We start from the raw sequence: 18,046 nt of genomic DNA, 5'->3' as shown, positions 1-18,046 counted from the left end.
TGCAAATGGCTAGCCAGATCAAAGGTAGGGAAAGGGAGAAGCATGCATTTCATGGAACCCCAGAGACTCTTCAAAGGAGACTCAGGATGTTTTATAGATACATAACAATGGAAACAAGCACTCAGAACAGAGAGAAGTAGGACTGGAAGAGACTTCCTGGGTCAGCAAGCCCAGTTCCTTGTGATTTCAGGCATCTGTCTTGAAATTTCCCCAGGATGGGCAATAAGACTATCCGCTTCAGGCTCTCCTACACACCACACCCACAAAACACCCTATAGCAGCAAACACCAGAAAGCTGCACTGTGCCACATGCAGAGACTAGGCATGATGAAAGGGTGCCACATGTGCCTGAGGACCCTGCAATAGCAGGGAACCAGGGTCCCCTTGTGCTAGGTGCTGTATGTAGCAAGACAGTCCCTACACCAGGAATTTACAATCCGTGTGGACAAGAGTATGTGTGGGGGGAAGTAAACAGCCTTTTTTGACAGCACCAAACTTATCTTCACACTGGAGATCAGCAGCAGAGCTAGGGGTAGCACTACGGTCCCCCGCCCCCCGGCCAGTAGGGCTACGCAAAATTTTGCTGGCTGTTTCATTTTGATGCTGTTTCAACTCGTTTCAAGCTCAAAACAGTGAAATCGAAATGAAACAGAGGGCTTTGAAACAGCCTGAAAACAAAATGAGGCCAGTCGAAACATTTTGAAAGTTTCGAAACATTTCAAGTTTCGAAGCAGCAGCCCAGCCAGGCGGTGGGAGGCAGGGGAGAGCCAGGGCTGTGCTCCCAGCAGCTCCACGGAGCCCCATATGACTCAGCCCCATGTAAAGTGCAGCTCTGGCTTTCCCCACCTCCCGCTGCCGGGCTGCGCTCCCTGGGGCTGGTGGAGATGATCAGAGTGCAGTGCCTGCTCTACCTGCCTCCCGATGCTGGGCTGTGCTCTGATGGGCTCAGCCAGCCCCATGCAGCTCAGCCTGGTGGCAGGAGGTGGGCAGAGTTGGGGCTGTGCTCTGCCTCCTGATACCAGGCTGAGTTCCACGGGGCTGTGAGCCACTAGAAACCCAGCCCAGTGCAGGGTTCCCAGCCGCTTGAAGCCCGGTGCAGCCACTTGAAGCCCAATCGCTTCAAGTTCCCAGCCACTTGAAGCCCAATCACAGCGCTGGGGAGGGGAACTGAGCTGGGCTGAGTTCCCATCACCAGCCCAATTGAAACATCAAAACAGCGTCGAAACAGTTTCACTGTTTTGACGAAACAGAACAGAACAGTGTTTTGGAAATGAAACAGAACTTGAAATGAGACACCGTTCTGTCGAAACGGATGTCCAAGCAGAACACTGCTGTTTCGCACAGGCAGTGCCCTACTGCCAGTGCCCCATCCACTGCCCCTCTGCTTGAAACAGCCAAGCGAGCCGTTCCAGCCCTCGAGCGGCTATGTGGAGGTTGGGTGGGAGCTTGGAATGAAACCACCCATTTTACCTCTCACATCAGCCTACTTGGATGGCTACACAGAGTCCTCTCCCAGCACCCACTGTGTCCAGGGGAAACCCTGGTATGGATTATTTGACCTAAGCTGCTCAAAATCCTTACCAAGATCTCTGGGAGTGGGAGTAAGGGTTTCTTTAGAGGCCAGGATAACAAGAAAATGAAGAGCAGAGCAAAGTCAGGAGACAAAGAGTAGAATAAATGGGATGTTTAAACTCCAGTGGAGAGTGGGATATATTAGCATTTCTACCCTGAAATAAGTGGAGCAATGGCAGGTTAAACCAGCTGGGGCTCTGAGTCCACACATCTAAGCCTACCCTGGGACAAAATGTTTTCACAGCACTGGGATGCTGGGGGAACTGATCAACTTTAATCAGGACAGGAAAAGAGAAGTGTTTAAAGAGGAGGCAGGCATGTGAGGTGGCTTTTGAAGCTCATACAGGAACAACCTGCTGTGCGTAATTTCAGAATCTGGTGCGGTCAGTAAAGGAAGAGGGAAGGGGCCTTTCCTTTCCATAATGCACAGCATCCTCCCCGCTTAGCACAAATCTTTCCTCTAGAACCGTGCACCTCTGAGACTGCACCGAGGCTACGCAGCCAGCCTGAGGTGGGGCGCTGGGGCACATTTGCTTTGCTTTAAGCCACCGGAGTGAACAGTGGAAACGTATAACAAGCAGTTTTTGTGTCATGGGCAATGGCAGTGGCTGGGCCAGCAGCAGTGGCTGGCACTAACCGACTTGTGCCCAGGGCTGATGTCCTGTTGGCCTTACTGGAACAATGTGTGCTATAAAGAAAGAATAACCCTGGTGGAAAACTGGATGTCATGTCTGTAGCTTAATATAAGAAAGAAAGAAAATATTTAGCATTTCTGCCTGCCTGCCTGTCTGTCTTTCTAGGGGTTTTGCATGAGGGAGATTTCTCCCTCAGGAGCAGGATACATTATCCCTCCAGCTTTTCTTTCTATGAGAATCAAGGCTGGAGTTTATGTTTATTGAGAAAATAAGTGCATGACTGCCCGCCCTCTATTTATAGTGCAAGATTAATGTATATATACACAGTCAGTCCTGGATGTGTGAGTGTGTGGGTGTGTGGAAGTGAGTCTCCACATCCCCTCTCAGAGCTGCTGACTGGGCAGATGGTTTTTCTCAGCCACCTCCACCTCAGCCAAAAAAGCCTCTTCTCTCAGCCTCCCACTGCCCCTGTTCCCAGAGGAAATGACACTGGACCCAGAGATTCTGTGGGACAGGATGTATAAAACCTCCAAACACTGCTGAAGTAAAGCCAGGAGGATCTCTCTATCTGGGAGGGGCAGGCAGGGATGGGAAACGGAAAATTCCTCCATAGTCCCCCAGGGCTGGGAGCTCATCCATCCCCTTGGTTCTCACGTGTACCAAGAGTCATTTTTAGAGGGGTGCTGAGGAAGAATTTCAGTTTTATGGTTCATTCGCAGCTGTAAAGCAAACTTGAATCACTCACATCCTCCGGATCATTTTAATACCCTTTTCCTCTGTTCGTCATGAGCCTCAAATTCACCTTCTCAGGAGCTGTAAAAAGGTTGCAGTGATCTGACTTGATTGCACTAATGGGTTTTTTTTGGTGATGGTGTGGATGACAGCAAAGCAGAGGGAAAGATGATGGAAACTTATGCTGGCAGTTCATTTGTGCTGAGCCAAATCTATCCACAGAAGGAGCTGTCCATTGAAGTCAACAGACTCACTCCTGAGTAGAGTTTGGTCTGGAATCATAAGCTGACATTTTACTCTTTTTTTCCCAGGAGGAGAGAGAAAATCTGGAAAGTGATCAAGCAAGGGCGAGTCATTTGGGCAGAAAATTGAAACTATTATAACAGAACTATAATAATAATTATAGTACCTAGCAGCCCAATTGGGGCATGGCAGTAGAGCAGTCAAGGCTCCTGTCTATATGGATCAGGAGACATGAGTTTAAGCCCTGCTCTTGACTCATGCAACAATCACCACCACTTGACCCAACTGTGTTAGGATGCCTGATTATTCAAAGGCGGCTGGATGTGTTGCCAGCCACATTGCTCCATTACATGCTGCTGCCCACAGAACCTGGAAGGCCAGAGCTGTGCAAGGCCAGTAAGCTGCCAGGCTTGGACAGACCACTGACCTAGAAGTCCCAGTGAAGATCGTTGCCCCATTGTACTTAGAGCTGCATATGCACTCAGAGACAGTCCCTGTCCCAAACATCTTACCTAGATGAGACAAACAGGCTGTATCATATTCCTTGCTTCAGAGCGAGTAAGGGAGGCAGAGAGAGGTCAAGGGGACACAGTTGTGTATTCCTAAATATCTGCCTTGTACCATCAAGTGTCACTCACCTGTATGTAATGTGGCTTCAGTGTGGGTGTGCAAGACAGAATCTGAGTATTTCACCTATATGCAGAGCTGGTATGAATGATTAAAGCCTTGTCTACATGGGAAAGGTTTGCCACTTGTACCCGCTGGGTTCCCAGATACAGTCATGTGGATTGGCTTATTCACAAAAGTAGTACGACTTGACTACAGTAGTATAGATAAAATGGTTCAGCTCCCTCACTGCAGGCAAAACTACAACAATATAAACATGTTGTATATCAGTGAAGGTGTTTCCATATGGGAATAAGCTATCCTGGTACAAGGCAGCTTTATATTTACCATAATGACTGCCTGCAGGTTAGGCAGTCATTTTGCAGACTGTAGTGATAATGTTACCTTCTGCATATTACCAACTGCATGGGTAAGAAAATCATATTGCCTACCGACATATGTCTAGGGATAAAACATTATGTATAGGTTAGATCCAGTATAACAGTGGCTTTTGAGGGGAACAGCTCATTTTACTTCAGAAGCAACATAAACTAATTTGAAAGAAGGCCTTCTTATACCAGAATAGGATTAGTCAGATAGCATTTGTGCAACTATAGTGGTTTAATTCACACCTTATTCCTTCCAAAAAAGGTTCCCCACACTGACAAAACCATAGCTTGCTCAAGGTCATCCAGAGCGTCAGTAGCAGAATTGGAAATTGAACTCATCTTCTCAAAGTCGCTCTAGATGGGTACCATTCTGGGATGGGGAAGGGAGGTTGTTACATGGACCTCAACTACCAGACCATCCTCCTTCTTGAAGATAGAAAAAAAATCAGAATCGTTCCCCCCCACCCCGCTAAAATATCCAGGATATCTATTTCAAACATCTGGGAGGCTGTGACTCAGAGAGCCCAGAATTAGCAACAAAAAAAGCATTTCTTCCACAAGTAACCGAAGAGTGGAGTGTGGTTGAGAGAAGCCATGAGTTATGTGCTTGTGAGCATACATGTCTGGTGGTGATGAGGCACTTCTCCTTTTCCCCACAAAAAGCCTATAATCCTCCATCCTCCCTCCAACCCAACATACAAATAAAAAACAACATTTGGATTAAAAAATCCCTCCATATTCTCTTGCTCAAATTTACAACTGACTCATTGCCCATAAAAGCTCTTTATTAACTGGATGAGTCATGGTACCATTCTGTGGCTTTTGAGCTACATGGAACGTACAGGATTGTTCCTTTTTTTCTTTGTTCAGCAGATGACACATGCTGGGGCCCGTTCTCCTCCCAGGCTGGTACACACCCTGAGTCTTTGCAATCCTTCTCGCTTTCTCTGCTGAGTGATATTTTTGGCATATCTCAAGTGGCTTTCTGTCTGTCTGCCTGCTACTGTCCATCTGTCAGGAAGCCAAGAGCAACCACTCAGCACAATGCAATACTCAGTGGTATTGCATGGACCTCAGTGAAATTGCAACACAAGACACACCCAGATCAACAGAAGTAGAAAGATGGAAAATATGAATTTGTCACTCTGCTGGGTCTAGGATGGGGAATGAGGAGGGACCAGAATGTGTGTTCCTTCATCAACTGGGGGGAGGGAGGGTGTATTTTTGTTTCATCCAGGTGAAGAAAGTGACAGCTATTAATTATTCCAAGATGATTTAGTAAAGAGGGAGCCCAGTTTTTGTCTGATACTAGCAGAGACATTTACCTGCTTGGTTCTGGAGTAGTCTGGGAAATGCTGCTTTTTTCTGAGTGTCTCAATGTTTTATCTTGGAACCTGTACAGCCACATTTTCCATCACTCATCCCAGTATTCCCCCAGCTTCTCCGCACGGTTTGCTTCGCACCTACCTCTGGGCTAATGGTTCTCTTTTCCAGCCAGTGATTCGCTTTCTTTAATATGCATTGACAATTCACTTCCCAAAAATCAAATTCCTCTGGAATTTCCCGCCTAGTTTTGCAGATGCAAGGGTGACCCTAACTCAGGTCTAAATTTTGCAATAAATGGAACAAACCAAGCTCAGTGAATCTCAGAGCTTTTGAAACTTGGATCCATATCTGGGTTGGAATTTTGCAGCCTCAGACTATCTCTAACAGACCCCCAGAGAAAAACAAATATAAAATATGCTCCCATGGAAGTATGCAGTAAACTCTCACAGACAGGCAAACACTCCTAAAAGCCGCATCTGCAAAAATTATGCTTGCATTTTTGGTCCCCATGATCCATTGCAAGTGGAAGAGCTGGTAGTTCAACAGTGAACTGCTTGCATTGCTGTGATGAGGAGGGCTGAAAATCCCGGAGATCAAAATAAACTTGTTAATGTGACTTTTATGTAAGGTGGTTTTTAGTTCCTGTGCATTAAGAAATGACTACAAGACAGATATGTAAGCGCTGCAAACTAAATACACTTCATAAGAACATTTCTCTGTTTGAGCTTGAACCCAGGTTTGACCTATTCAGTGAAGTTACAAAACATTGTGGCCGTGTTTCTAGTCTCCTCATTTTTCTATTACATTTAAACTGAAAAATCATGAACAAGCATTAAACTATTACTAGGTTAGTTTGGTAAACATTCTGTTACCACAGTTGACCTGAAACTGCAGTTTTGCCCTTTCATAAAGACTGGGGCATCTTTAAGCATCTGCAGTATTTATGGAGTCAGAGCTTTCCATTCATCTATTGCCTCCACTGGGTATGCCCCTAAGTTCTCTCCTTGTCATGGGGCTGTGCTGCATGGGCTGGCTCATAAACCAACGATAGAGTCCTGAATCTATTTGAGGCACAGTGATGCGTCATGCACATTTCACAGCTGCAGCATAGCATCACAGTGCTGTAATGAGTTTTTAAAATGTGCCATTGCATCAATCAGCTCTGCCATTTGCTCATGGTGTGAAGACCACCCTTGAAGCCAGTTTGGTGATACATGTAATAATAACATATCAGTACAATCAGGGTCAGCTCCATGGAATCCTGCTCAGAGCTGTGTGCGCCAGAGAGATAATAGTATTGCTCTAAATGCAGTATCTCTTGATTCCAAGGTTAATTGGGTGTAAGAAATCTGTAACTGCATGACATTTGGGACAGACCCAGAGTCCTGTTCAGTGAGGTATGAAAATCCCAGTCTGACTATCCTAGGTGCAAAATGTAGGTTAATGAAGCCTGCAATTGTGCTAATATGGAATTCAGTATAGGAGTCTCAACTCTGGACAAGAAGACCCTGAGTCTGAATTTCTATGGCCACCTGGAAGGGATGTTGGAAACAGTCCCAAGGAGCAGCAACCCTCTCTCTGCCTCTTGTGAATGGCTTGTGCTTTCATTTTGTCAAGCCATCAGACTGAATTAAGACTCTCAGATAAGGTTGTTTGTGTGCCTATGAAACTACTTCACTGTCCGACATTCAACCTGATGTTAGTGACTATATTCTTCAGTTAACCCTGTCCTGCACCCGTTGAGGAATGTGCTTATTGTGGATTTGCCTGCAGCTTTCTGTTGCTAAATATGAGAGTGAGGCAAACATATTCCTACATGATTCCCACGATACCAGCTTGCATTCTTCTCCTTCCCCCTCTTAAAGTTTTCCTCTGCTCTTTCCCATCAGCTGGAAACTTTTCCAGCTGCTTGGAACTTTGACCTCAAAATATGTGGTGAAATTTGCAAAGAGAAAGTATGAATAAATAATTTAATTTCCCAAAGTAGCACAGAAGTAACCCCAAACTGTAAGTACTTTGTTGCTAACCTATTGGCAAATGGAGGGTGGGGTAGACCTATCATCACATTGACTTTTGAGTGAGGAACTTCTAGCTTATCTACACAGATTTCATTAAGAGATAAGGCAAGGCAGGACATCTTGTCCCAGCTTGACTGCTTAGGTAAATCACTAGAGAAGTCTTCAGATTTAGAAGTAACTTCTCAAAGACAAAGGCCAGATGGCATGCTAGTCCCAACCAACTACAGGAAGGGCACTGAGATCACAGTGGCAGGGTAATTGTCCACCTGTGAGACCAGCCATTCCTGCAGAACCAATTAGCTGAAAAAGGGCTTTGGTGAGTCCTTTGGGCCCTGATTAAGCAAATTCTCTAGTGCTGAAACTAATTATGCTCTTGGAACCAAGAACTGGTATGGGTGTTTTGCTGGTTAAGGGTCCTGGTCATTTCTTCTCTTCATTGATGTAATCATCTTTGATTCTCACCTAAATATGGTTGCCAAGTCCAGTACACTAGACCAGTGTACTGGCCATGTATTTCACTGTTTAAGTGTTATTATTGTGGAAGAATGAAAACTAAATGCATGCAGCCAAAGTACATTTGAACTTTGGGGATTTTACAACCGGATACAGAACGGGACTTTGAAGTTGGGTCTAACTCTAATTCTTACCAAATTTTCCTTAAGGTTTACCTCATACTGGGCATGTCTACACATTGCCCTATGGCAACATTGTTACTGTGCCTTGCTTCCCAGTAACTGCCTGTACTGTGCCATATGTGTGGCGCACGGTTATTTTTAGCAGCTACTTTGCTGTAGCACCGCATTATAATGGGGGAGTGCACTGCTGTGGCAAAGTAGTGGCTTGTAGACACCTATGATGCTGGTTGGATGCTATATCACCGTACCGCATCACTATGGCGACGTAGCATCATATGTAGATGAGTTCACTGTGTCAACCATCAGATATCCTCATTCAGAAGACATCAGTCTTGTTCCATTGATGTTGATGTATTTAAAGCACCCAAAGACCTGTTGTCTTCTCATATTTTGGGATTGTTTCAAACTATGTTATTTTGCCACTGATAAACTGCTGGCTCATTGTTTCATTTGTGCTGACTGTTGAGGCCACCAGCATAAAGGTTCTGATTGCCCAGTTCCTATTAATGTTCATGCATTTGGGGATGTCCAACTATTTAGGCGTTCTTCACACAGAAGGGGTTCTGAGTGGGATGGTGAAAGGGTAGAACTGATGTAGAAGTGACATACAGACTGGTTGAAAATGAAGAATATGAATTCAGGACAATTTTGGAACTTCCTAACAGCTAAGAAGAACAGGGCAACTTTGCTTCAGAAGGAATGACCTCAGCCCAATGATTAACTAAAATCATCCTTTTTGTATACATTGTGCTACAAATTCTGCCCTCTGTTACACCCAGTCAATTTAATTGAAGTCACTTGGGTTGTATGACCATCAACAAGGTGGGGCTTGATACAGTGACTTTAAATATATAAGCCAAAATTCTGGGTGTGAAAAATGGATGTTCATATTTCCACACACCCAGCCACAATGTACAAAGACTTGTGGGCAGACATGTAGGCAAGTTATCTTGCACTCCTGCAGTCATGTATCGGTGCATCTCTGCTGGGCATGAAACCTTCTGAAATTCAGGGCCTAAATCTCAAAGAGTGAAGAACCGTATAGAACCAGGACTCTGATACGGGAGGTACAGTGGAAGCAATTTATCTAGATACTTTTCTTGGGCATTAGAAGCCTTCCTCTGCTGCCCCACTGAGATTCATTTCTTCTGGGAGGCGCAGTATGAATTTAGTGTATAGCTATCTAGGGTTGCCTGTTTCATCATCAAGATTTTTCCTCCCTTGTCTGCACTTGTTAAAAAAATTCAGCAAGAAAGAAATAGAAGAAAAGGGAATTCAGTGTATGTGTGGCCTTGCTAACAGTCATTCCTTCAATTTAAAAACAGTTTACTAAAACATCACTGTTACATTTCAAGAGCAAAAGTTTACAAGTGTTTTTTTGAAACATGCAACGACTCTTTCCATTTTGTAATGGGCAGAATGCCCAGGATCCAGAGCAGAGGCGCTGCCTTGACTAGCTAAACATGGTCCATGCTTCTAAACATGTCCATTCTTCATCCTCCTGTCCTAACTCAAGGCATGGCACACTACAGGCTTGTAACCATATGTAGGCAGAAACTGGGCAGGGGGGAAAGTCTATAGAGGGGTTGTACCAATATTTGATTCTCAGAGCCACAAACTAGCTCTATTAAGGTCCCCTTTGTGCTTGCACCAAAAAGGGGCTCTAGTGTTGGTTTATGCAGTCAGTGAGGTATTTCCTGCCGTGGTGGACCCCTAGTTGTTATGGAGCTGACATGGCTGGCTGAATGCCATCCCTCTTTGCTGGTCTGTCAGGGAGCATGGCTAGGGCTCTGTGCTCCAACCATCCTCAGATGCTAGAATAGCCCCTCATGCTGTTGGAAGTTGGGTGTCTTATTAGAGTGGGTTTGCTTGGGACCTGCCCTGGCTCCCAGATAGCCCAAGCTAGGGAGCCACAAAACTGGTATAAAGTAACCTTTGTTTCCTGTGCTTGGGAACAACATGAAACAGGTCTCAGTCAGTTCTAGGAATAAGGGCCTGGAACTGGCATAAGTTCTTTGGCCCAGATCCTCAGTAGGTGTAACTCTACATCGTTCCATGGACCCCAATTTACAGCAGCTGAGGATTTGGCCTTTTGTATATTTGAGGGATCAAATGCACTCTACTCGTACTTTGACATCAAATTGGAAAGGGCCCAAAAATATCCAAGGAATACACTGCTTTCTGCCATAACTAAACCTTCAAGTCTCCTTTCCCAGTCAACAATGCCTTCCACCCATTCTCTCCCATTTAATGGACAAGCTGGGAGAAGCGGACAAGACAATCTCTGTGGAAGTTTGAAGCTAGTAGCACTTGCCTGGAAAAGTGAGAAACACTGACTAAACTTGCTTGGTATGTACAAAGCTGGATGGAGCAGTCTGGAGATCTTGTATTTTTTGGAAACAATAAGAGTGTTTGTACTGTGAAACATCTAAAGTGAGTGCCAAAGGAACACTAGAGCCATTTTGGAAAAAGACACTGGTAATGGCCTTGCTTGGTTAATTTCTGTCTAGCATATAAAGGTTGGGGTCAGATGGAAGGGAAACCATTTTATTCATTATCAAAGCAGAAGAGAAAGAAAATTTCCCCATTAGCGTGCCAGTTACCAGATTCTGGTGAGTGAAAAACAAAGGGGTAGAAAACAGATGATGAGGAAAAGGCCTGAATGCCCTTTTTTTACCTCTGTCTTCACAGGCAAGGTCAGTTCCCAGACTGCTGCACCAGACAGCACAGTTTGGGGAGAAGATGAGCAGACTTCAGTGGTGAAAGAAGAGGTTAGAGACTATTTAGAAAAGGGGAATGTGTACAAGTCCATGGAGCTGGATGCGGTGCATCTGAGAGTGCTAAGGGAGTTGGCTGATGTGATTGCAGAGCCACTGGCCATTATCTTTGAAAACCTGTTGTGATCAGGGAGGTCCTGGATGATTGGAAAAGGGCAAATATAGTGCCCATCTTTAAGAAAGCAAAGAAGGAAGATCAAGAGAACTATAGACCAGTCAGCCTCACCTTGGTCCCCAGATAAATCATGGAGCAGGTCCTCAAATAATCCATTCCTAAGCACTTGGAGGAGAAGAAGGTGATTAGGAACAGTCAGCATGGATTCACCAAGGGCAAATCATTCCTGACCAACGTGATTGCCTTCTATGATGAGATGACTGGCTCTGTGAATATGGGGAAAACAGTGAACATGATATACCTTGATTTTAGCAAGGCTTTTGATACTGTCTCCCACAGCATTCTTGCAAGGAAGCTGAGGAAGTATGGGTTAGATGAATGGACTGTAAGGTGGATGGAAAGCTGGCTGGATTGTTGGGCTCAATGGATAGTAGTCAATGGCTCAATGTCTAGGTGGCAACTGGTATCAAGTGGAGTGCCCCAGAAGTTAGTCTTGGTGCCAGTTTTGTTCAATATTTTCATTTAATGATCTGGAAGGTGGAATGGAGTGCACCCTGAGCAAGTCTGTGGATGACACCGAGCTGGGGGGTGCAGTAGATACACTGGAGGATAGGGTTTGGATTCAGAGTGACCTAGACAAATGAATTGGAGGACTGGGCCAAAAGAAATCTCATGAAGTTCAATAAGGACACGTGCAAAGTCCTGCACTTAGGACAGAAGACTCCTATGTACGGCTACACCCTGGGGACTGACTGGCTAAGCAACAGCTCTGGGGTTTACAGTGGGCAATAAGATGATATAAGTCAGCAGCGTGCCCTTGTTGCCAAGAAGGCTAACAGCATACTGGGGTGCATTAATAGGAGCGTTGCCAGCAGATCAAGGGAAGTGATTATTCTGTTCTTTTTTGCACTGGTGAGGCCACATCTGGAGTACTGTGTCCAGTGTTGGGTCTCCCACTATAGAAAGGATGTCAACAAGTTGGAGACAGTCCAGCAGAGGGCAACAAAAGTGGTTCAGGGGCTGGAGCACCTGACTTGTGATGAGAAGTTGAGGGAACTGGGCTTATTTAGACTACAGAAAAGAAGACTGAGAGGGAATTTAATAGTAACCTTCATCTATCTGAAGGGGGGTTCAAAGGAAGATGGAGCTAGACTGTTCTCAGTGGTGGCAGATGACAAGAGCAAGGAGCAACCGCCTCAAGTTGCAGCAAGGGAGGTTTAGGTTGGATATTAGGAAAAACTTTCTTACTGGAGGGTGGTGAAACACTTGAACAGGTTACCTAGAGAGGTGGTGTAATCTCCATCCTTGGAGGTTTTTAAGGTCTGGCTCAACAATGGAACAATATAGTTGGGGATGGTCCTCCTCTGAGCAGGGGGTTGGACTTGATGACCTCCTGAGGTCCCTTCCAGCCCTGATTTTCTATGATTCTAAGACAGTTTGCAGTGGACAGTTATGGAGAGGACTGCATTACTGGAGGAGCACATGCTTCTCATGAAAAGGATCAGGGAGGGTAAGAATCTTTTCTGAACATGTTGGAACCTTTCTGAGTACCCATCCAGGACCAAGCAAAAAACAGTGCTTATTGGTGGTTACCTTTGGAGTATGAAATCAGGAGGTTCAACTGAAGAAAATAGTTAGGAAGGAGAAGATTGAAGCTGGTTGAAAAATTTTATTAAAGAAAATAAGAGAAAAAAATGGCTTTTCCCCACATTAAAATGTTTTCTGTAAAAAATGTTTTTCAAAATGTTCTCATTTTTCAACTAAACTCCCAAATTGTTCAGTTTTCAAAAGTTGAGAACTGAAGGTATTCTTTTTCTTTTAAAAATTGAAAATCTCCAGTACAAATGCTGGAAAAAATGGAAAGAGTTCATATCTTTAAAAATGATGTGATGAGAACATACTTGTTGATTTCTTACCAGCAACACAGAAAACAAGATAGTTGAATATTTGGAGACAGGCAGAAGTGGAAGTCAAATAGTCAAATTTAGAGACAGACATGAAGTCCTCTCAAATGAGGAGGATAAGGTGTTTTGGTTTGCACTAGCAAGCAAAGCCATTGTAGGGTTGGATTAAATTTTAAGGAAGGCTAAATGAACAGATCAGGAAGGAGACATGGAAAGCATCTAAATACCAATAGAAGGAAGTGCTGGTTAAACAGCAAAACACTTGATTTTCTGATAGCCTTAAGAAGAAAAGCACCAAGACTGGTTCAGTGCATGCTATGAGTTTGTGTAATTCAGTACTCTGAGTACTCAGAAAATGTTTTGCAAATCCCACAGCTTGGGTATACATGCTGGGAACTCATGATTCACTGCTGCCTTGGGAGCTTGTCTTTGCTCCAGGAGAGCCATTGCAGAGTCAGTGCAGCTCCCTGAGAAGTGAAGCTATCTTTGTTGGGACAAAGTGTTCTTTAAAAGTGGAAATTTTTACTCTTGCAGCCAGTTGCAAGCCTCCTTCTTCAGGCAAAAATGCTGAGTGAGTGTGGGGAGACAGAAAGCAGGAATTTGGAGGAGCAGTGACAGGGGGCTCCTCTTCTGGCTGGCCTTCCTGGTCACCTCCAGCCCATGCTCGCTCTCCTCTGAGATGGGAAAGAGGAGAAGACAATAAATTGTACAGGCAAACTGCCTGAGGGGCCTGGAATGGGACCTCTCACCCAGGCTGTAGCAGGGCTGCTGAAAGGCAGAGGAAAGCATTGCTCACCATGAGAAGGACTGCAAAGCTGTGGTGGGGGGCATGGCAGAGCAGTCTTTGTTGGTCTAGGATCCTATTCCCTGGGACACCTCTGTTACTGAGGTGTTCCCCTGACCCCAGTTGGTGCTTTGGATGCTCTCCTGCCATGTACCCCTGTGAATGCCCTCATAACTATTGCCTAGATAATCTGTCTAGAGAATCCTACAGATGCAGGACAGCTTGGGGTTGGACTTTGCCTTGACCAGGGCTCATATAGCTTGGAATGCAGTAGACTCTGTGCCATGTGTCTGGAAGAAGCATTCAGCTTGCAGGATCCTCATAATTGTTTAAGGCTGTTTCTTATCTGTTGCCTACCCCCTCCTCCTGCATTCATCTGCTAGTCCTGGGCCCTGCGGAGAGTGGAGCTTTCAGAATGGTTACTAACGTGTGCCTGGTCAAGTAAGGCGGATACGGTCACAGTCTAGACCCACAGGGCTTTGGGGTGGGTGGAGGAGGTAGTGATTGGTGAAATGACTAAGTGTTTGTTTGCTTTATAAATTATTTACCCTGTTTATCTCATTCTATTACAAACACCCCAACTCCGCCTCTGTCTTGCACTTAGGCTTCTTACAGCAAAATCTTTGTTTATCTCATTCCATGATGAACACAGACGCCTTGATCCTGCCACCCTACTATCATGTGCTAGGACTCTTTATTGCTTGTATTCTGCCTGGTACCCTGACACCACAGAGCACAGGAGTATATTGAAGTCCACAGGGCCCAGAGTGACACCCATGAAAAAGATGTCCTCGTGAAAGCTGGATGAGCCACTGAGTAATAGCCTCTGCTCCATCTGCCTTTGTGAAATAAGGGCTCTTGGTAACTCCTGTGTGTAAAAGCTTAGCCATTCAGTCAGGGAGTACAGACAGCACCATGTGACCATGACGGCTGTCCCCAAGCACCTAAGCCAGTAAGACAAGGAAAGCATCTCCTAATAGGTCACCCTTGTGAATGGAGAAGGAAGGGGTGGGACACAGCAGTGGAGTCAGGAGAGGAAGGGCTGGAGGTGTTCAATATTGAAGCATTAGTCTGATGCCAATGGTCCAGTCCAGAAGAGGGTGAGGCTGGCATGAGGGAATCCCCCGGAGGTTAAGACTGGCAACTGTCTGTTTCTGGATTTATGACTGTCTGGGCAGAGATGAGGGTGAAGGGGAAAAGACAGCAAGAAGGAGGGTGGAATTTAAGTAGCGGGATCACTGAGCAGCATGATGAAGCAGGGAACACCAGCAAGTCTCGGCTGTGCCAAGCAGTGTGTGGTAAAGCCTGGCCACTTCATAAGGGAAAAGAATTATAAATCAGTGCTCTGTGTTGCCGCCTATCCTGTGCCCTACAGTAACCCTTTCTGGCTGAACACAGACTGGTTCATTCCTTGTGTATCTTTCACTGTTCCAAGCCCTCCGTAGTCCCTAGTCACTGGGACTTGAATCAGTCCCTCGCCTTCTGCACAGCTGGCTGTCTCCTACTGCCCAGATCACATTGGATGAGGTGGAAGCATTTCATTTTGCTGCTCCTATTCAAGCACCTCAGCCTTGAACTAGAGGCACACCCTTCTCTGAGGGACAGAAGATACTTCCCAGCCCTGACTCCTTGTTGCTGATTTATCTAGAGACTGAAAGGTGCACATACCTACCACATACGCAGCCTGCCTCTCCAATGTAGATACAAGCTATGTATGTACCTAGACTTCTGTACCAATGTCCATCACCACTTAATCAGAGCAGCTATGCATGAGAAACTGATTCTGTGCATCCCATCACTGCAGGATGGGCAAAGCTGAGTCCTGGATGTAAACCAAAAGTGCACAAACACTGCATCCCTCATCTGTTACTGGCGGTAGCAAGGAGCTGTACTTTGGACAGGAGCTGGCTGCAAACCTGGCTGCGGTGTCAGCCTTCAAGCTTCAAGCCCAAACATGGACAGAGGCCTGGGTGTGCTGCTCCCATACTGGCCTCTCTAATGAGATACCGACAATGTATGGATGCTCTATCCTAGCAGTGTGGTGCTATCTGCAAAGCGGGAAGAGCATTCACTTCCAAAGCATCTTGTCTCTCCCAGTGACATCCCCGCCCTGCCTTGGCCAAGGGCAGATGGGCAGGGCAGGAGCAGAAACATGGGGTAGGTTAACATTCAGCTCCCAGCAATGCTAGCGATTTGCCGCAGGGCACAGAGAGGGTCCTCCCCAACTACATGAGGGTGTGGAGCAATACAGAGCAGTGCTGTGGGGCATGGGGGCACCTGGCAGTTGGAAGGCACTTGGGCACATCACCTGCCTGCTCTCCGGTCAGTGCCCCCACAGAGTTGTGCTGCAGGGCATAGGGGTGCATGGGTTGGATGAGCATGGGAAAATGGGCCACTGCTCAGCATATGGCTGCTGTCCCAGACAGATGTGCTGTGATGGCTGGGGGGCCCCTGGAGGAAGGGGGCACATCAGAACTGCAGAGCATAAGGGTGTCTCACATATTTGGTGTGTAGCTGGCATCCTTGCCATAGGGAAGCAGGGTACATGTGAGCTGGGGGCTGCCTAGGGATTGGAGGCTTTCTCACTGACAGCAAATAGAGGCAAAAATCAAGGACCCCACAGGACTGAACCCAAACCTATTGATTCCAATGGCAGAATTTGCGGTTGACATGCATTCAACACCAGTGAACCTAGTACAGCCTATTTGCTAAAGATTGGCTTCTTCAGAGACCATGACTGCCATGACCCCTTTACTTCCCCATCCAAAATACTTCCTAGTCTCCAACATAAACAAAATCCCTGGTTTAAAACAAGCACCTCATCTGTTTAATCCCAGTCAGAGGCAGCACAGGGCTGAGACTTTATCACTCAGAAACTGTTCCTTCTGATTTCCTGCCCAGTTCTGGCTGGTTTGAAATCACTACCCCCATCATTCCCAGTGCTGTTGTGCCTGTGTTGGGAGGGGGGATATAAGGAGATGGTCTTGTAACCAGTCTCCTTATTTGCTCCCTGCAGCTGCTGTCCCAGTGTTTGGACTGTCTGGGCTTTGAGACAAATCTGAGTTCATCCCTTCTCCAGCCCGCAGCCAGGGTTTCAGCACTGAACTATGCAGGTCTGAGGGCTAATCTTGCTCATAACCTTGCTTCGTAATCTTACTCATAACCTTGCCTCTCCTCTGGTCACTGACTGACCCCAGGTCTATCTGTGTCTCTCTCTGGGACTTGAGCTCTGTATTCCCCAGTCATCTTTCTGAAAGCTGCAACAGTACAAGCGGGAGACTTACCTCCAGGCCCAGGGTCTGCATGTAGAGCCAACATCTGGAAGCCAAGCTGGAGAAGTGGCAGCAGGAGGGCTGGGGAAAGAGTGCTGGACCCCATGGTGTAGACCTAGAGTGGACCAGCAGCCAGTGTTCCCCACGCTGCGAGAGGGGAAGGCAAGGGAGGCACAGCCTCAGACAGAGCCTATCTGTTTTCAGTTGAGGGCTCCGCTACTACTATATTTAATAAACTGCTGCTGAGGGAGGGACCTTCTGACTTTCCCACCAGTCACAAATCTGGCTGGGTTAAAACAGGCAATTCTCAGATTACAAGTTGGTTCTTCTTAAAGGGCTACTGCCTCATGATTGCATCCCACCCCCAAATATTCTCTTACTCCTTTTAGTAGGGAAAGATTCTTTCTTCCTCCATGGTTTTTCTGGGCTGCCCAAGCCTGAAGCCAGGGACTATATGATGTCTCACTGCTGTTTGGTTGCTGAGGTAGGAATAAGACATGCCTGGGAGGAGGGGAAGTCCTGTTTTACCTGAAAGATCCCCTTGGACCTACCAGGAGTGTTACACTGAGTCTGACATCGCTGAGAGATGGAGTGTCCCTGGAGTGATGCTAAGGAGACTGACTAGAGAGCAGGAGTACATGTCCCAAATTCAGATTCATATCAATCAGAAGAGGCCTGAGTGGAAAGTGATACCCCCTTCCCATGCTGACCAGAAAAAAAAAGCATATGAGGACTGGTACTAATAGCAAAATAGAGGCTTGTGTTTGTTTTGTTTCTCCAGAGTTCCCAGCCTTTTCCCCACATGCTTCAGAAGCCTAGTTCACAAAGGTTTTAGCTAGTGTCATACGCTGAGGGCTAAAATAATTTAAAAAAAAGGATGATCTCACATCATGGCATAGTGGGAGTGTCTACACATGCAAATAATCTGGGAGCAGTTTACTCTAGAGTAAAATACCCTAGAGTAAACTCTCCTGAGCACACCTACACATGCAGGGATGCGGGAACAGATTTCCTGCTCCTAGCAGCAGACTGCTCCTA

General features: G+C 46.1%; 1 protein-coding gene across 1 annotated transcript in view; it reads right to left on the bottom strand.

Annotated features, from left to right (window-relative positions):
- The window catches only part of CSPG4 (chondroitin sulfate proteoglycan 4), an 82,752-nt gene extending 65,534 nt beyond the window's left edge, over positions 1-17,218 (bottom strand). Inside the window, exon 1 of the mRNA XM_019504440.1 lies at positions 17,021-17,218. Within this exon, the coding sequence (XP_019359985.1) occupies positions 17,021-17,114 (94 nt within the window). The 5' untranslated portion in view covers positions 17,115-17,218. The remainder of the gene's footprint in view (positions 1-17,020) is intronic.
- Between the last annotated feature and the right edge of the window lie 828 nt (positions 17,219-18,046).

The sequence above is a fragment of the Gavialis gangeticus genome, unplaced genomic scaffold (genome assembly GCF_001723915.1).
Source record: "Gavialis gangeticus isolate Ggan-Ray unplaced genomic scaffold, GavGan_comp1, whole genome shotgun sequence".
NCBI classification, from domain to species: Eukaryota; Metazoa; Chordata; order Crocodylia; family Gavialidae; genus Gavialis; species Gavialis gangeticus.
This window is presented reverse-complemented; position numbering and strand designations above follow the sequence as displayed.